The sequence below is a fragment of the Natrix helvetica genome (assembly GCF_964273705.1).
Source record: "Natrix helvetica genome assembly, chromosome: 3".
In the NCBI taxonomy this organism is placed as follows: domain Eukaryota; kingdom Metazoa; phylum Chordata; class Lepidosauria; order Squamata; family Natricidae; genus Natrix; species Natrix helvetica.
In genome coordinates, this window is record NC_138549.1 from 121,695,064 (window position 1) to 121,715,609 (window position 20,546).

At 39.8% G+C, this 20,546-nt stretch overlaps 1 protein-coding gene across 2 annotated transcripts in view; it reads right to left on the minus strand.

Annotated features, from left to right (window-relative positions):
• The window catches only part of CACNA1S (calcium voltage-gated channel subunit alpha1 S), a 95,948-nt gene that overhangs the window by 41,567 nt on the left and 33,835 nt on the right, over positions 1–20,546 (minus strand). For both annotated transcript variants that reach the window (XM_081946674.1, XM_081946673.1), the window contains exons 14-25: positions 18,814–18,928; positions 18,556–18,649; positions 14,506–14,575; positions 14,134–14,266; positions 12,976–13,105; positions 10,703–10,762; positions 9,266–9,372; positions 7,612–7,699; positions 7,016–7,123; positions 4,766–4,818; positions 2,568–2,714; positions 1,098–1,299 (exon numbers count right to left, since the gene is read on the minus strand). In XM_081946674.1, the coding sequence (XP_081802800.1) occupies positions 1,098–1,299; positions 2,568–2,714; positions 4,766–4,818; positions 7,016–7,123; positions 7,612–7,699; positions 9,266–9,372; positions 10,703–10,762; positions 12,976–13,105; positions 14,134–14,266; positions 14,506–14,575; positions 18,556–18,649; positions 18,814–18,928 (1,307 nt within the window). The remainder of the gene's footprint in view (positions 1–1,097; positions 1,300–2,567; positions 2,715–4,765; positions 4,819–7,015; positions 7,124–7,611; positions 7,700–9,265; positions 9,373–10,702; positions 10,763–12,975; positions 13,106–14,133; positions 14,267–14,505; positions 14,576–18,555; positions 18,650–18,813; positions 18,929–20,546) is intronic.

The following is a 20,546-nucleotide window of genomic DNA, read 5'->3' on the forward strand; positions in this document are numbered from 1 at the left end:
ATTTTATTTCTTTTTTCGCACCTTAAAGATAATGCTGTTTGGAAAAGCCGCAATCTAAGACCTCATCTAGTTCAGGGTGAAATATTTTCCTCTGACATGGACATTAGTTCCTAATGAACTAATAATGTTATCTAGTTTGGTAATGAAACATCTATAAGAAAATAAACAAGCTCAGAAAGCACCCAAGAAACCCACAGTTCAATCCTGAGCCACAAATTCTCTCTTCTATCCTCACCTATACATGAAATGCCTTATTTTAATGTAATCAACAAATATCCATTCAATTAATATTAATGTATTTTTCTTCCCCCTACCCCTTTGGAGCATGGACATCTTCAAATGTGTCACACGTACGAGAGGGGGGGGGATTTTTAGGACTTGTTTCAGCTAGAGTTGGCATTATAAGGACATTGACAAAATAAGGAAACTAAGCAATACACAGGCTTAACATGTATGTGGTGCATTGCCCTCACGTGGACAGTAGTTATTTTAAAATTAGGATTGCCTTCTTTTCACATACGTTCAGTAAACTGAATAAATAAATGAATGAACCAGAAACCATGAAAATATCTTATGCAGCCCAGTTAGTAGTCTAATAGAAGAACAAAAGCAAATATTCAGGGCAAGAAGATGAACTGGCTACACATTTTAGAGTTTATTTCATCATATCCAACCAAATTTTCCTTCTGCTTGAATAAGAAAAGTTACAGACTGCACAGAGCTGCTGTGCTCAGATCCTTCTTTAATCCTCCTATTCACATCAAATACAGCAGAAATTTTCTTTGTGTAATTTCAAAGTTTGCAATGTCCAAAATTCACGTGACACCACAAGGCAAACATTGTCCCCTAAGTACCTGTATATGATGTTACAGCACACATACAAAAGAGGGGGCTTGTGCATTATAGTCACGATAAATGTTCTGCCATTTTAACATTATTGTGATTAGAAATGGATATTTATATTTCTTGCCTCAATCTCAGGATTAGCCTTGCACTTTTGGGATGGTCACACAACTCTAGCCCCTCTCTTTGATATGCGCAACCTAAAATCTAGGACTTGTCACATCAGTTCTGCCCAATAGATAAACTTGCCATACCTGGTTTTTGTTCAGCTCACAGTCTTTGTACTCAGTTTCACCCTGCTCCTGGAAAGTTACAATGATGAAACCTACAAAGATGTTCATCATAAAAAAGGCAATGAGAATGAGATAGATTATGAAGAAGATAGCAATGCTCATACGATAGTTGTATATAGGGCCCATGTCTTCAGTGTGTGTATCAATTGCTTTATACAATAATCTGGAAAAGAAAGGATAGAGATTTCAAATTAATCGACATAAATAATCGAGCTTTCAAAAAAAAATTCAATCTTAATGGGTTTCTAAACAATTAATTTAATGGTGAATATATGTATACCTGTAATACATAATTTTCCAAAACAGTACTGTGGAGAAAAATAGCATGTACTTTTCAATGATCAAACCACAATATGACAACCTTTATTCCAATTATTTTATTGGTTATGATAATAACAAATAATATAATTTCTATGCTTAAATAAATGCCCCAAACAGCAATTTGTACACACTGCTGATAAGATAGTTAGTGATGTGCCTGTTCTGACCCAAGCTTCCTGAGAAAGCATTAATCACAACCTTAGTCCCAAAACCCTCTTTTATTTATACAGCTTGTGAATTATGGTCATTCACAGCCCACGAGGCTTCACAAACAGTCTGTGAAGATTCCAACAGATGTCTGCTCGAGTTGCCACAGTCATTCAGGAGAATGTTGATACGCACCCACCTTATCTCCCTTGAAATGCTGCCAGAGACCTAATTGCCAATTAGTTTTGCAAGGCCAAACTTAGCACAGAGTCAAATAGAACTTCTCAAATCTTGAACTGACCAGATGAACTAATTGCTTCCTGCAAAGGCTCACATCCCGTTAGCTCCTTTTTTATGTCTTATGGGAGGGGCCAATCATCCCCAAGCCTTTCTCCCAAGACAACCCTATTTTCTTAATTGTTCTTGCCTTCTGGTAGCTCTGCGCATGCGCACACTGGGAACAGGCTCCCACTGTTCTTCTGCCTTGCTGATGTCAGACTCCGGAGGCTCTGGAGGCAGCACATAACTACCAGCTGGCCTTGGAACCCTCTCTGCCTCTGATGCAGAGCCCTCGTCTGAGCTTTCCCCAGGCTCCAGGACTGGTCCATGTTCCTCCCCAACCTCCTCACTGTCCTACTCTGCTGCTAGGTCCACAGGCCGCCAGCAGACCACAACAGTGCCCAAAGCTTCCCCTTTCTGTGCCATTTCTGTGCCATTTTGCTTATACAATAATAGCTAGGACAAAAGGAAACAGTGGAGTTCCATAGGATTCCACTAAATTAGTTTTTCAGAGCTGATGGGACTATATCATGGGCACTGAGAATTCACAGAGCTGAAGTCTAGTATATTTTGAGAGTACCATGATGGAGATGACTAGTCTAAATATTCCTAGGAAATCCACTTCCCTCCGCCCAATATGTACACATATCCACACTCTTTCTCGAAAGTGAATTCTGTACTCACTTAGGCCATCCTTCAAAGGTGGATACAGTGAAGAGAGACATCATAGCTGACAAGACATTGTCAAAATGGAATTCATTGTGGAACCACAACCTTTCATTTTCCACAATCTGTGTTGGATCAGCATCAACATACTCAATGAAGTATCCCCTGGGATGAGAATCCATATATTAGCTACAAACAGCCTGCATCATTAAGTGATGCCTACTTAGAAATACTATAAGCAATTTTGTTCAAGGGATATACATTTCCAATTACATAGGTGTAATATTGCAACCTTAATTTCAATTCTGTTGAACCAGCTGCTTATTTTTGGCCTTCAATATAGTAAGGACTATTTTTCTTTCAGTCGATCACATATGGATAATTGATTCATGGTTCAATTAATATTTTATATTTTTTTAATATCACAATGCAAGAAACAGCATGAAGATGGCTTCTGCCATCTACAATTTAATAAAGCTTTCAAAAACAAATGCACTGGACAGTAAAAACTAGCTACTGAACATCCATTATGAAAGATTAAGAAAATATTTGTTATTAGTTTAGAGAAAATTCAGATGGTATTTGTTTAGTTGTATAATAACAACAACAACAATAACAATAATAATAATTGACCACATACTCAGCTGCTGTAAAAAAATCTCGCAGACTGATTATAAATTGCGGCACAATTCAGTAGCACAAATGATCCACTGGAATTTGTGCAAAAATTATAATATTAAAACAACAACAAACTGGTGGGAACATAAGCCTGAAAAAGTAACCGAAAATCAGATGGTCAAGATCCTATGGGATTTTCGTATACAAACGGACAAAATACTGGCGCATAACACACCAGACATCACACTGGTTGAGAAAAATAAGGTTACAATCATAGACATCACAATACCAGGTGATAGCAGGCTCGACGAGAAGGAACATGAAAAAATCGTGAAATACCAGGATTTAAAAATTGAAATTCAACGATTATGGCACAAACCAGCAGTGGTAATTCCAGTGGTAATCGGCACACTGGGTGCTATTCCAAAAGCACTGGAATTACATTTAAAACAGTTAAAACTTGACAAAATCACCATCAATCAAATGCAAAAAGCCGCACTGCTTGGATCCGCACGTATATTACGAAAATACGTTACGATGTCCTAGGCCCCTGGGTGGGGCCCGACTAGTAATCAATGCCAATTCCGGCAAAACAACTGGCCGCTGTGATACAATTGTATAATAATAATAATAATAATAATAATAATAATAATAATAATAATAATAATAATAATAATAATAATAATAATAATAATAATAATAATAATAATAATAATAATAATAATAATAATAATAATAATAATAATAATAATTTTGAGTGTTCAGTTGGCTGAGTTTCATGTTTAATGAATAAAGTATATAATAATAATAATTTGGGTTGCTCTTTATTTTTATATTTTTATAAATTTTATAAATTTTCTATTGTTTAGATTTGTTCATGCTTAATACACATCGTGTTGTCTGGATATTTAATTTGCTTAACAATACAGATTACATTCTTACTTTCCAACCCTTTTTTCCAACCACTGGTAAAATAAATTGCCTGTTTGACAATATTCTTTGTCTTCTTCCAGTTTAATTTTCACTGTAAATCTATCCATTTCTGCACAATCTAGTATCTTCCTAATTATCTCTTCGTCTCACAGTGTTTCTTCATTTTTCCAATATTGTATGAATATAATCCTCACTGCTGTTAAGATACGCAATATTAAATATATACTGTGCTTATCGAGTTTTTCTGGTAATATGCCTAATAAAAAGAGTTCAGGTTTAAAAAATACATGTTTCCCTATCATCTTTTCTAACCATCTGTGTATTTTTATTGGGCTTCTCTTTAGATGTATTCTAAGAGCTTAAGGAATAGGAGGAATGTTTATCAAACTTTAAAACCCAAATCTCATTTGTTCTCACAAATGGCCCAAATCCAACCCTTCCTGAATACTGTTGACCCTTATTTGGCACCAGTTTAGTGTTAAACTTTAGTTGGCTAGATACTTGTGTATAGACTTGAATGAATCTTCTGTGCTGCAACTTAATGGCTGGTCCAGATCCTTTGCACTGACAATCTCCTTGAATCTGACCTTCAGGAAAGACTCGTGCTGTATCGATATGTTTCTAAAGTGAAGAAAAGAATAATACACAACCAAAGGGAGGCAGACCTGCATTCTGATTCGGTCATCTTAGTTGAATCTGTACAGCTGTAGAACTTCCCCTATATTTAAAACAGAAACCAAAATAATTATTAATTGTGTTGGTCTTACATTATAGAGGTATAGTGTTTCCCAGATTATACTAGATTTGACTTGTCTTAAAAATGAGCATCTCCCACTACCAATGGATCAAACATGGCTTTCTGTTCTTGAAGAAAAGGTGGAAACAATTCCTTTTTTCCTAAAAGAGTTTATGGTTTTTTTGACCTTGCTGCCATACCAAATAGTAATAGCATTGAAAGAGACTAATATCCTCCCAGTCTTATCTACAACTGGATGGGTGGTGGGGAGGGGGAATACCTAATGTGCTAAATATTACTTTAGTAGATCTCTAAGTATTAGCATTTGCATGCTAACTATTAGCATGTGGATTGTTATGTATGCTCCTAGAACAGCATATATTATACCTTGACTCTTTGAACTGCATTGGCTGCCAGTTTGTTTCACGTCCAATTCAGGGTGCTGGTTTTAACCTATAAAGTCTTCATGACACAGGACCAGGTTATCTGACGGACCGCCTCTCCCCAATTATATCAGTCCAGCCCAGCAGAAAGAGCATACTATGGATACCATCTGCCAGAGACCTACATTTGGTGAGTCCCAGGTGGCAGGTTATCTCTGCCATTGTCCCTGCCTTCTAGAACATTCTATTTCATACCAGCAATAGATCAGCTCCATGTTTGATGTTCCAGAAGTCCCTCAAGGCCTATTTTTGCCATTAGTCTGGTCTGGGGGGGGAGGGGGTCCCAGCAACTGTAGACCTGTTCAGATAGCTCCAGTATTGAGGCTGAATGTATTCATTCTTTTCCTCCTTGGGATTTGTATATATTTTTAATTTTGATTTTTATATTTTTAGTTGCCCGTTTTTAAAAATGTATTGTTATTTATTATCGTACACTGCGCAGAACCAGGTTTTGTGAGTTGGGCAGCTGTATAAATTTGATTAATAAACATCAGCTGCTCTTTCATGTCTTCAGCTGCATAGTCCTGTCTAGTTATGTATGCTTCAGATCAAAGTTATCCCTCGTATTCTGTTCCAAGCTGAGTATGGCTAGGAAAATTGTAATCCCAGTACTTCTGGAAGGCATCACACTGAGACAATACAATACAATAGCAAAGTTGGAAGGGACCTTGGAGGTCTTCTAGTCCAACCCCCTGCCTAGGCAGGAAACCCTATACCGTTTCAGACAAATGGCTATCCAACATCTTCTTAAAGACTTCCAGTGTTGGAGCATTCACAACTTCTGGGGGCAAGCTGTTCCACTGATTAATTGTTCTAACTGTCAGGAAATTTCTCCTCAGTTCTAAGTTGCTTCTCTCCTTGATTAGTTTCCACCCATTGCTTCTTGTTCTACCGTCAGGTGCCTTGGAGAATAGTTTGACTCCCTCTTGTTTGTGGCAACCCCTGAGATATTGAAACACTGCTATCATGTCTCCCCTAGTCCTTCTTTCTATTAAACTAGACATACCCAGTTCCTGCAATCGTTCTTCATATGTTTTAGCCTCCAGTCCCTAATCATCTTTGTTGCTCTTCTCTGCACTCTTTCTAGAGTCTCCACATCTTTTCTACATCGTGGCAGCTGATGCACACTGCTGGCTCATATTTAAATGATTGTCCACTAGGACTCCAAGATCCCTCTCACATTACTATTGAGGAAGGTACCACCTATACTGTACCTGTGCATTTTGTTTTTCTTGCCTAAATGTAGAACCTTACTCTTTTCTCCATTGAATTTCATTTTATTAGATAGTGCCCAATGTTCAAGTTTGTCAAGATCCTTCTGTATCTTAAGCCTATCTTCTGGAGTGTTGGCTATTCCTGCCAGCTTGGAGTCATCTGCAGATTTGATGAGTTCTCCATTTATTCCCTCATCCAAATCATTGATGAAGATGTTGAAGAGTACTGGGCCTAAAACAGAGCCTTGGGGTACTCCACTGCATACCTCCCTCCATGTAGATGCAGTTCCAATAAGGACTACACATTGAGTGCAGTTGGTCAGCCAGTTGGTTGGTCAACAAGTGGAATAAACTCAGGGAAACAGGATTATTGAGTCAGCAATCTGAATCAGTGATGTCCAAGAAAGTTAACACCCCCCCCCAAAAAAAAACCACCCAGCTACCCAGTTATTGCCAACAAATCCGCATTACATGCCTATGGAATAGGACAAAATGGGAATGATTTTTTACAAACACTTTCACCTTGAAAAGCTGTACTGCAATGCAAGCAAACATGAACTGTAGCAAGAAGGTGACAAGAACAATGTTGCCAATGGTCTTAATAGCCACAAAAACACACTGGACCACATGCTAGAGAGAGGGGGAAAAGGGGGGGAGGGAAGTGAGAGAGAAAAAGAGAGAGATTGTTTTAGTTTATCTGTCCAATCATCCAATGTCCCAGCAGCCATTAAGAGACTTATAAATCTGATATTCACAGTTCCAGATATCTGGAGTTTGTCAGTTTAGGTAAGGTGTAAATCAGGGGTGGTATTCCGCAGGTTCTGACCACTTCCGGTAGTGGAAATAATGAGTAGTTCCGAGAACCGGTAAATACCACCTCTGACTGGCCCCGCCCCCATCTATTCTCTGCCTATCGAGTCTCAACTGATCGGGAGGGAATGGAGATTCCCATGCCACGCCCACCAAGCCACACCCACAGAACCAGTAGTAAAAAAATTTGAATCCCACCACTGGTGTAAATGTATGCCACGCATTCTACTAGCTTATAAATGGCATTCAAGACTTAGAAATATGGACATACAACACTTTCTTCCTGTTTATGTCAAGGTGATGTTTACCTTCAGTCCCTTTGCTCTGTTAATAGCTCTCAATGGTCTCAGTACTCTGAGCACCCTCAAGATTTTCACCACTGAGATGGTACTGGACCTGTTTGAAGGAAATGGGGAAGATGCTTTACCATGCTTTTGAAACCTTTGTAGTTACATTCATAGTCCTGCTGTCAAAGATACTGTGTGCTTAGGAAGATATGACCTTGACGTTATTTTTAGGAAGGGTTTGGTCACTCCCAGAATTGGAACAGAGGTCAGACAATTCTATGTGGCTGCCTAATTCCCGGCATGCCTTGTGAATAATCATCAGAGGAGAACTCCGTAAAAAACATGCCTCAGGCCAGGCATAGCTTTACATCCATAACATTTCCCACTCATCCCACCTCAAAACTCAGCTCTGCATTCAGGAATTAGATAATAGTGAAAACCTTCAGGGAATGATGTGGCAAATATTAAGTAGCTTTATTGTAGAAAAGAAAGAAGTACATGCACAAGATCTACCTACTTTAGAACACAGAAATAAATTTCCATATAGAAGGATCCAATCCGGGTAGGTTACTGGGACTGACCTTCTGATTTCAGTGACCAACCCAGATTGGATCCTACAACATTATCCTGGGACCCCGTATATTTGCCTTCATTTGTCTCATGTAGAATTTGGAGACCAAGTTGTTCTTAATACTTTTTCTCCCACACTTTTGTATCAACTTCTGGCCATTCATTTCTCAGCCTTGAGATTGGAGTGCACCTGTTCTGTGTTTACACAACAGAGTAATTTTATACCTGATTTCAGATGAAAACAGAATAGCTATCAGCTTTAAGTAGCAAGACAGGGACAACATAGGAACGATAACCTGTAACATTCAAATGCCATCTCCAGAGGTCTCAGCCTATACTAACTAAAGATAAAGGTGAAGGTTACCCTCGCACATATGTGCTAGTCATTCCCGACTCTAGGAACAAAAGAATCCAAAAACATTGTTCAAACTGTAATACCTCTTCTATCCACCAGCTACTACAATCAGCCACTGTAACTAAGAGAAACCTTCGAAGGAAATTTATGTAAGCAGGAAACAAAAGACAAAAAGTACATCTGTGAAGTTTTCAAGTCTTTGCACAACCAGCAGTCAATTGGATTAAACTGCCAGGGCTAAATATACCCCTACTTTTCATTTTGATTTCGTTAAGGATAAAGATAACTTTCTGACTGTCAATATTTTGACTGACATTGGCTGTGTATATTGCTATTAAAGAACATCAGTTTCCAAGTCATTAACATCTCAGTTAATGAGCTGTGGTTAACATGTTTGCATAAAATAATAAATACATTTTGAATTTTCAGAAATATATTTTAATATTCCTACATCTTATATTCAAAGTAATCCTTATAGTGCAGCAGTAAGTGGCTTGGTGCCCTTCAGGTGTGCTTGACTAAATTTCTCACAATCTCTTGCCATTTGCCATGCTATCCACTAGTGGTAGAAGTTGCTCCAAAATATCAGGAAGATACCATCTTGTCAAACCCTCTGGTAACCAAACAAATATTCATATAACCAATCCCATGTTACTTTCTTGAGTTATTGGATTACTATAAATGGTGCATGGTCTACAAGAAATCCCCGAGTGACCTATTGAAAGCCTTGCCTGTCTATGATCCACTTACTCAAGTCTCATGGAGATGAGTGAGACAACAACTACAAGCAAATCTAGAATGTTGAAAGAATTACGACAGAAGGATCCTTTGTGAAGAAATGCACCATAAGTAGTCATCTGTAGGAAACAAGAAGATTCAATTAGCTTTGATAAATCTAGCATTGTGTTTCTTTTTTCTATCTGAAATTAAGATGATCTTTTGGAAGACTATCTACTGTTACACAAAATGAAGCAGAAATCAGGGGATGAAATAAACTCAAGAGAGTAATTAAGACTCGAAGGTAACTGTATTTGTAATTAATAACAAAGTGTTGATGGCAGTGAAAAGTCCATCCATCCATTTGTGGGGTGCCACAGTGCTTGGTCTTCTCTTCCATTTAATAGCTACACGAGGCCATTTAATATCCACATGAGGCTACTGAGCAGGGAGTTCCAATGGTCTGAAGTGAGGTAGCATCAACATGCTGATGATGCCCAGCTTTATGTCATCATCCCATCAGTGATGCTGTTGATGTCCTGTCCCAGGGCCTGAAGGCTGTAAGGGCCTGGATGGGGCACAATGGGTATCCCAATGCACAACCCAAGCAAGGCTTTGGATACTTGGGTGTTCTGGTGCAAGGGTTTTCCACATTTGGTCCTAGATGGGGTGGCATTTCCTCAGATGGATCCATTGCACAATCGGGTCCTTTTGGACTGACAGCTCCTGCTAGAAAAGCAGGTGGTAGCTACGGCTAGGACGGCCTTTGCACACCTTTAGATTGTGTGATAGTTATGCACATTCCTGGACCAAAAGACTCTGCTCACACTCATTCATGTTCATGACCTCCCATTGGAATTATTGCAATGTGCTCTACATGGAAGAACATTCAGAAGCTTCCATTCATGGGGAATGCAGTTGCATAGGTAAAAAAATTGTATCAGGTATTCAACACATGTAACACATTACATTGTGAACTTCATTGATTTCCAACATATTTTTGGGTGCTATTCAGGGTGCTGGCTGTCATCTTAAACTCCTTCATGGCTTGGGATTAGGCTACCTAAGGTATGTAAGGTACTATCTTCTCCTAGTTGTTTCTACCCATCCAATCCAATCCAATCCAGCAGGATGCCATGCTCTGGGTTCTTTCAGCCAAGGCATGTTCACTCTACCTGCTAACCCCAACCCAGCTTTGAAACAATTTCAACCTTACTGGTCTTTTGTAAGGCCTTATAGATGTGGTTATTCACCCCAGAGTGTTAAGGACTCTGTTACATGTTTTTATTAATATCTACAGTCATGATTTTTCTTGGCTGCTACAGATATTTATTTTTTGGTATTGTGTTTGTATTATGGTTCACTGTTCACTGCCCAGGGGGACTTATTTGAGATGGGCAGCCATAGAAACGGAATCAAGAAATATCCAATCCTTCCAATATTATTTTGAAAGAGAACAAGTCAACTCACCTTTAGAATAATTTCCACCGTAAATACAGAGGTGAAGCCAATATCAAAATATGATAGAATCTGGAGAGGACCCCCCACAAAGAAACAAAAAGTTATTGTTTGTCAATAAATGCAGTTACAATTCTCCCAAAACTCACACTAAACTCTAGAAAAAATATGTGAAATGAATTGGCAACAGATATAAATATCCTCATTTATACTTACGTAAAACAAATTTGTTAGATCTTGAATGAGGTATAAAACAAAGCTTAATTATGATGAAGTTTCTATAAAGCCTGCAATGTAGAAACAAGGACCAGAGAGGGCTATCATATTAACTATATAATGACTATTACTGGACACTTTTCCATCAGTCATGTCAAGCTTTGCTGCCTTAACATTTTTTTTAAATGTTCAGACATCTTAAATGAAAGTTTATTATGAAGGTGAATATTTTTTATTTTACATGTGTTGTTTTCTTTTTTGCAATGATAGGTGCTTATTGGTTTGTTAAGTACCTCCCTAATTTTTTTTCTTTTTAAGCAATTAGATAATTCATATATTTTATAACTCAGTTTATCTTGGAAACAAAATGATTTTAAACATGCTTTATGTTAGTGAGAATATGATACACAGAATTAAAAGTGTCTATGTTTGATAGCAGAAATTGCTATCATTACCTATATATCTAGCAGTGACGTGCAGTCAGGTGAGGCAAGTGAGGCACAGCCTCACCACTCTCATCATGAAAAAAAAAGTAAAAGGAAAAAGCTGAGCTAGTTGCTGCCTCACCGTGGATGACTCCGCTCTCCCTCCCCAAGTGTAGTGACTTTCTCCCCAGGCCCCCATTCATTTCTCTCTCTCACACACACAGCTGGATAAAACTATATAAAAATCTAGCCCAGCTTCACTGATTACAAGTTTGAAAAGGCAACGTGGCTCCACCTGCAATCAAACTACACTTGGGGAGGGAGAGCACAAGCAAGCACTGAGGAGACCACAGGAGGAGGCAGGAAGCCAGGCAAAGAGCCATGCTGTAGTACACACACTTCCCCCCAGCCTCTTTCTTTTGGAAGGCTCGGCTCGGCTCCCCTCCGGCTTCTCTGCCTCTCCTCTCACCCCAGCCTGCCAGCAGGAGGTGGTGGGTGGGCTTTATTGTGTTCCAGGCATTTCCCACCCAGACAGCAGGCTGCATTTGCAGTGGTGGAGGTGTTTGGGAAAGGCAGCAGGGGAATGGGGGGTGGGGATGGCAGACGAGCTGCTTTCAAGCCACTGGAAAAGATATCCAATCCAACTTTTGTGTGTGTGGGGGGTTTATTTGAGAGTGAGTGAGAGAGGGAAGGGGTAGGAGAGATAGTCCAATCCAACTTGTGTGTGTGTGTGTGTGTGTGTTTGAGAGAGGGGGAGGAAGGGAGAGAGGGAGGAAGGAGGGGAAGGAGAAGAAAAAGAAAAAGAAAGAAGGAGCAAAGGAGAAAAACAAATGCTGTCGCTTTAAATTGGAACTGAACATGCCTGGCTGTGGAATTCTGGGAGTTGAAGTCCACAAGTCTAAAAATATTTGAAACTCAGCACTGTGTCAGTGCCTCACCAGTCATAAACCTCACCGCACGTCACTGATATCTAGTGACAGTTCATACATGCAAACCTGTCTCTTATTTTGATCTATTTTGCCTTCTTATTCGCTTTGACAAGTGGCTTTCATTGCTACCAATCTACATAGTGCCATTCACTGCTTGCACGGAATCCCACCATAAATGTACAACTTTTTAGTGCTATGTTCCCATATTCTTGCCTTTGCCTCATCCTTAGACCATACATATCTTTAGCTGTACAATTGTTAAAGTAGTATTTTCACCCTTATTCCAATATTATCCAAGGATGCCTTAAGGTATATGCAATTTGCTCTGCTTTGTTACCCAGTCATTTGGAGGCAAATCAAGTGATACAGTGACTTGAAGCAGTGGCAGGATAGCTGTTGGCAATGGGGACAATAATTTTCACAAGAGCATTGTTCTTCAACTGAAGGATGGTAGAATACCAGTTCAGTTCAGCATCATGGAGGGGACTCAAGAGGAAGTTACAATGCATGCAAGTATTTCATGGCTCTGTCTGGGTCAATCTTACCCAACCTGATGTTCTCCAAGTTGTAGTGTGATGACATTATAACTTCTCTAATTCCAAGATAGCTTTCTTGGGATTGCTATCACAAACCATTGGAGAGTACCAGGCTGAAGTAATCAGCCACATTTACCAGGCTACCGGTAGTAGTAAAAAAAAGTGTTATAGCTTTTTACCTGATTCCTGAATGAGTCTGCTCGAATTGGATCTTCTGCTGCCAATGAGATGCTGCTGAGCAGGATGAAGAGGAGGATAAAGTTGGTGAACCAGGTGGCATTGACAGTTCTATGACACAGCACCCGGATCCTAGAAAGAGTAACATTTGGGGAGAAAGAGAAGTAAATATATATTGCTTAAGCTGGTATTCTCATCAGACGACACCCGTTATGAATATATGAACAGAGGAAGAGGAACATGCTAAGAGCAGACAATTTACTTACAAGGAAATGGTGGGGTCTGTGTCACTAACGGGTAGGGCCACAACATGCATATGGGTAGACCTTGGATTTTATGCTTCTTTCTGGCTTACTGTCCTTTGAATTCCCTTAAAGCTTGCACTATCGTTTTGGTGTTTCCTGGGAGTTCAGTCAGAGGCAGCTCTGGAGCCTTCAAAAGAGGATCTGAGAGGCTGGAAGTTGCCTCCCTGCTTCCCTTATATTACTAGATAAGATTTAATTTCTGAGTATTAAACAGAGGGGAATGTTTATCAGATTGCAATTTATTTCATTTGTATTTGTTATTTGGCCAAAAATTAAATGATGGCCTTCGGGCAGCCACCTGATATTTTACTTGTATTTTTATTCAGTTCAGTTACAATGGGAGCTGTTCTGACTTACAATGTTCTTAAACAGGAACCAGAGTTGTACAGTATTACAATTCCGTGCCTGATTAACAATATTAACTGCTCTCTTCCTATGATTCACATAAGATAGATAGCATATTTTTAACACAATTCTTACCATCTGTGTAATACTGAGATGAAAGATATTGCACCATTGTTATTTCTGTCTCCAAAACATACACTCTATCCATTTTTGACAGAAAAACATCAAAATGTGAAAATTAAAGTATCATTTGAGAAGTGAACATCTTATAAGGCATTCAGTTCTCCCATTTCAGTACTTTTAATGGTTACAATTATAGCTTTGATTATTATTCATAGGGTTGGAAGACCAATAAGCTTGTTAAGAAGAAGGAAAAAAAGAAGGAATGTGGGAGGGAGGGAGGAAGGAAATAGGGAGGGAGGAAGGAAAGAAGGGAGGGAGGGAGGGAGGAAGGAAGGAAGGAAGGAAGGAAGGAAGGAAGGAAGGAAGGAAGGAAGGAAGGAGGCATACTTGTTCGTTGGGCTAAAGATGAAGAATGAACTTGCTTCAGGCATGGGCACTGCTTTTTCCTTTAACTGCAGCTCAGCTAGGGGGCGTGGCCTAGGACTCAGGGGGATTTCAGGTTCATCTTCCTCATCATCACCTGTAGGAAAATAGTTACAGAAAAACTTAAATGTTCACCTTTTTTCTGCTAGTAATTAATTGTAGATTTTAAAAAATGTACTGTTCCAACAACCATGTTCTTTCCAGTCGTAGGTCCTGCTGAGGCTCAAGAACACTCATTGCCATATTAGATAATATACCTAATACAAATACTTTCCTTCTCTTTTATTCAACCTGTGATGGAATTGGCAAAAATAAATGGCATTGAAATCTCCCTACCTGGGAAGTCTGCAGAAGGGTATGGGTCCTTGATTTCATTGACATTTGATTCAAACTCATCCACTTTTAACTAAGCAGGAAAAAAAATGAAAAAGAAAATTAAGTGCTGCAACTCTGTTACAAAATTGCTGAACAGTGCTACTTGGCTGAGACTAAGCGCAGAGCAAAAAAAAGAGGATTGATTGTCAAGCAACCGTATATCTAAATGAATGCAATTGAAATGGCATCCAGGACTGCCTTCTACACATATGAACTCATTTGTGAAATCACCATATGGCTTGGTTTATACATGTCTTTGTTATATAACTTTGGATAGTTGTTTTATTGAATAACATTCTATTACAGAAACCAGGGGTTCCTAATTTATTTATTTTTTTGCAATCACATGCCCCTTTACTGAAATCCTAATGATACACCTCTCTTAAAAATCCACTAAACACTAAAATAGACACAAGTGAACAATGAAAACAATGCAAGGAAAAGCTGGGAAAGGTGGATTTATGGTAACAATGGGAGGGAGGTACACCTCAAATTTTGGAAAATCCTGCAATAAAAGGTGCATGCTTTTTAATAAAAAGTAAAGAAATGTGCCCTCCAGAATATTGTCACTGGAATGAAATAGCAAACACATATCACACCTATTTTGGAACCAATATATATTTTATTAATGATGTTTTGTCACTCTTGACGTAAAATAATCAACTTCTTTGGGGAAACAGTGAATGAGGCACCATATACAGTGGGGCAAAAAAGTATTTAGTCAACCACCAATTGTGCAAGTTCTCCCACTTAAAAAGATGAGAGAGGCCTGTAATTGGCATCATAGGTAGACCTCAACTGTGAGAGACAAAATGTAAAAAAAAAGACCAAACAATCACATTGGCTGATTTGGAAATAATTTATTTGCAAATTATGGTGGAAAATAAGTATTTGGTCACCTACAAACAAGCAAGATTTCTGGCTCTCACAGACCTGTACCTTCTTCTTTAGGAGGTTCCTCTGTCCTGCACTCATTACCTGTATCAATGGCACCCGTTCGAACTTGTCATCAGTATAAAAGACACCTGTCCACAACCTCAAACAGTCACACTCCAAACTCCACTATGGTGAAGACCAAAGAGCTGTCAAAGGACACCAGAAACAAAATTGTAGACCTGCACCAGGCTGGGAAGACTGAACCTGCAATAGGCAAGCAGCTTGGTGTGAACAAATCAATTGTGGGAGCAATAATTAGAAAATGGAAGACATACAAGACCACTGATAATCTCCCTCGATCTGGGGCTCCACGCAAGATCTCACCCCATGGGCTCAAAATGATCCCAAGAACGGTGAGCAAAAATCCCAGGGTCACACGGGGGGACCTAGTGAATGACCTGCAGAGAGCTGGGACCAACGTAACAAAGGCTACCATCAGTAACACACTACGCCGCCAGGGACTCAGATCCTGCAGTGCCAGATGTGTCCCCCTGCTTAAGTCAGTCCATGTCCGGGCCTATCTGAAGTTTGCTAGAGAGCATTTGAATGATCCAGAAGAGGATTGGGAGAATGTCATATGGTCAGATGAAACCAAAATAGAACTGTTTGGTAGAAACACAACTCGTCGTGTTTGGAGGAGAGAGAATGCTGAGTTGCATCCAAAGAACACCATACCTACTGTGAAGCACGGGGGTGGCAACATCATGCTTTGGGGCTGTTTTTCTGCAAAGGGACTAGGACGACTGATCCGTGTACAGGACAGAATGAATGGGGCCATGTATTGTGAGATTTTGAGTGCAAACCTCCTTCCATCAGCAAGGGCATTGAAGATGAAACGTGGCTGGGTCTTTTAACATGACAATGATTCCAAACATACTGCCCGGGCAATGAAGGAGTGGCTTCGTAAGAAGGTCCTGGAGTGGCCTAGCCAGTCTCCAGATCTCAACCCCATAGAAAACCTTTGGAGGGAGTTGAAAGTCCGTGTTGCCCAGCGACAGCCCCAAAACATCACTGCTTTAGAGGAGATCTGCATGGAGGAATGGGCCAACATACCAGCAACAGTGTGTGCCAACCTTGTGAAGACTTACAGAAAACGTTTGACCTCTGTCATTGCCAACAAAGGATATATAACGAAATATTGAGATGAACTTTTGATACTGACCAAATACTTATTTTCCAGCATAATTTGCAAATAAATTATTTCCAAATCAGCCAATGTGATTGTTTGGTTTTTTTTTTACATTTTGTCTCTCACAGTTGAGGTCTACCTATGATGCCAATTACAGGCCTCTCTCATCTTTTTAAGTGGGAGAACTTGCACAATTGGTGGTTGACTAAATACTTTTTTGCCCCACTGTAAGATGGGCTCCAGTATGAGTCCGAAAGCTCAGAAGACAAAACCACTGGTGACCGATCCAGATAGGAACCTTTTGTCCTAAGACCAGTATACTCTCATTTACTGTTCTCAGTCATAGCATGATTCAAATGATTAGTATCAAAAACAAGAGGGTAATTCAATCCCCAATGAATTTATTTCCCAGAAAAATTCATCTGATGGGAGTGGTAACTTGTAAATAAGTCTTTCTCAGTGTTACACTTTGTTAAGATGAGTAACTACAGGAATGGCTTTCACAAACTGCCCTTAATATTCCCAACATCAGATGAGCCTTGTTTTTCTTCCGTGCCCTGTGGATAATGTCTCCTAAAGTCTGGAACAGACTGGGGGGAAAAATATGTAGAGCTGAATTGGCCTCTGAAAAAAAATCTAGGAGGTGCTTACTATTTCTGTAGAAACCTGGTAGAGGATGAAAGAAACTTCAGAATATGTGTGAGAATGTTTAATGCTATACACACATGCATACACGATATATATATTTCATCGAGGTCTCACCACTCGCCATCTTCAGGCTGGATTTTGATGGCAAGATGGCGAGTGACACCTCGCCGAAACATTGCCAAGACAATCTCAATCTTACATGGGAAAAGACCCGAATATAACAAGAACAGCATACCAATACCCATGAAAATCTACAAATATGTGTGTGTGTGTGTACGTGTGTGTGTGTGTGTATGGATGGAGAGAGAGAGAGAGAGAGAGAGAGAGAGAGAGAGAGAGAGAGAGAGAGAGAGAGAGAGAGAGAGAGAGAAAGAGAAAGACAGAGGCAGCCTCAGTATTATTAAACAAACTATAATCAAATGACAATGATTTAACTGAAAAGGAATGAAAACTAGGTACCATATTTTCAGAGTGTAAAACGCACCTTCCCCCCCCCCCGAAAGAGGGTGGAAATGTTGGTGCGTCTTATACACTTAATACAGCCATTTTTGGGCTCCCAAAACCCCACCCCATGCATCTCGTTTTTCAAAAAAATTGACGCATGGAGGGTGTGGGAGGCCTGTAGAGTGCTCCCGGGGGCTGGGGAGGGCAAAAACAAGCAAAAAATGGGCCCATTTTTCACAAAATGGGGGTGTTTTTGCCCTCCCAAACCCCCAGGAGCACACTGCAGGCCTCCCAAATTCTCTGCACGCCCTTTTTTTGCTCATTTTTGCCCTCTCCAGCCCCCAGAAGCATTCTACAGACCTCCCAAACCCTCTGCATGAACCATTTTTGTGAAAAATGGGCCGTTTTCTTAAAAAATGGGCCCAGTTTTTGCCTCCCAAACCCCCCATGCGGGTTTTTTTGCTCTCCCCAGTCCCCAGGGGCACTTTGCATGATCTCAAACTTTCTGTATGCCCTGTTTTTCACAAAAACAGGGCCTTCAGAGGGTTTGGGAGGCCTGCAGAGTGCTCCTGGGGGCCGGGGAGGGCAAATACTTTTTTTAAAAAAAATTACCTCTTCAAAATCTTGGTGGGACTTATACTCCAGTGCGTCTTATAGTCCGAAAAATATGGTAAATGTGTGTGATCTTAGAAACTTTCATCATTAGAAGAAATGAGTTGCATTTAACAATAATGTCTGTTCTTTTTTTTTTTTTAAGAACATTTATCTTCAAAAGCGGGATGTAAATACCTAAAAAACAAAGAAATGGCTAAAGAGCTGAAGTGCAGCACTGGCAGCTGCCATCCTTGTCTGACCTTAGCTGTGGTGGGAATTCCTTCTCCTTTTGCTTTCTGTTCCAGCTTCTTGGCCAACAATAGCTTTTCCTCTTCAGATTTCTCAGGATAACCTCTACAGAAAAGAACCAAAACAGCAAGGAGAAAGGGAAGAGAAGCCAGATACAATGGAGTAGGGGAGGCATATTAAAGAAGCTTAAAGTTACAACAGTTGACATAGAGCAGTCTAGAACCCCAAAGGTATGAATGTCAGGAACAGCATTAGAAGGAAGAACTGACCTGTTCATTTTCTTCCACATCTTCTCTTCAGCTTTGGCTTTCTGAGCAGATGTTAATGTTTCTGCCTCAGTCAGGTTGTCCACAGCAATAGCCAAAAAGACATTGAGCAAGATATCTAACGTAGGAAGGGGAGAAAAGCTAAGGAATTTTACAGTGTGGATTTACCTCATACAGAAATGATGGATCAAGACTTCTATCATTCTCTGAAAGTTTCACTTGATAACAGGTTATACCTAGCCAATTTCTGATATCATCGAATCTGAAAGATTGGAAGAAAACCAGAGCTTAGGAAATGGACATATGGCCATTATTGCAAAATGTGGGATATTGTTCCTTTTGGCAAAACTGTGAATAGACAAGGCCATCCCTTGGGTGAGGCCTTCTCAGGTGAGGAAAGGCATTGGCTACTCATCTGAATTCAACTCAGACTTATTGGGCAGAAAGAGACACTAAGAGTTCATTAACAGCCAAATAAATTCTTTTCTATTTATTGATTTTAAACAGTTCAAATTTCTCCTATATCCATAGAAGACAAGGTAACCTAACCTTTTTTTAATCTAACCTTAACACTTATTTTATCGTAACAGAGACAATTGGAAGTCAATGCTTCTTTTTCTTGTCTTTTCTCACTTCTCTTCCTCCTTTTCTCCCCCACTGCTTTTCTATTTACTTCTGTATTTTGTATTTTACAATACTTTATAATTCAATAAAATTGTGAAACTCAATAAGACTAAGGTGGGATATGGTCAATTAAAAAAAATCATAACACCAGAAAGCATCAAGCAAAACAATCTATGGTGTATTTAACAACATTTAAAGATGTAGATCAGGGGTGTCAAACTATTTCATTGAGGATTGTGTTTGACCTGGGGGCTGGGTGTGTGTGGCCAGTGGGCATGGCCAGCTTGCACGGCCTCCCCGAGCTCTGTTTTTGCTGATACAGGATTTCAGGAGGCCATCATGGCCCAAAATGGAGCCCGGGAGCTCCGTTTTCACTGGCAGAGGCACTGTGGATGTCCTTCGCTGTTTCAGGGTGGCCCCATGGGCTGGATGTAAGCACCCTGCAGGCCGGATCCAGCCTGCGGGCCTTGAGTTTGACACCTTGATGTAGATGAATAGCAGGGCCAGTGTAATATAATGGTTAAGGTGCTGCACTGGGACCAGACTTCAAGTATACAACCTGACCAGGGAGTTTCCTGGCTGACTTTGGGGCAATCACGCTATCCCAGTCCAACATGTTTCATAAGGCTGTTGTAATAAGGATAACGTAAGCCGAGATGCCATTGTATGCAACTTTGAACTCCCAAAGGAAAGAAGGGAGGGAGTAAAATGTAGTACATAAAGAAATATTGGGACTAAGTTCTTTATCTGTCTCCATAGTGGGGATATTATTTCACATGACTATAAAGATAATATACATCTTAGAATATTTTTTTAATGTTTGCTTTTTATATCAGCATAGTAGAACAGACTTGATAATGAAAGGAAATTAATAAATGAAAAAAATTATTCATATACATCTCTGATGTGATGCCCAGCATCATGCACGGTAATGGACAAAACAATAAACAAAGCAAAAAAAAAATCCATCTCACATTTTAGCAGTGACGTGCAGTCAGGTGAGGCAAGTGAGGCATAGCCTCACCACTCTCATCATGAAAAAAAAAAGTAAAAGGAAAAAGCTGAGCTAGTTGCTGCCTCACCGTGGATGACTCTGCTTAACCTCACTGGTG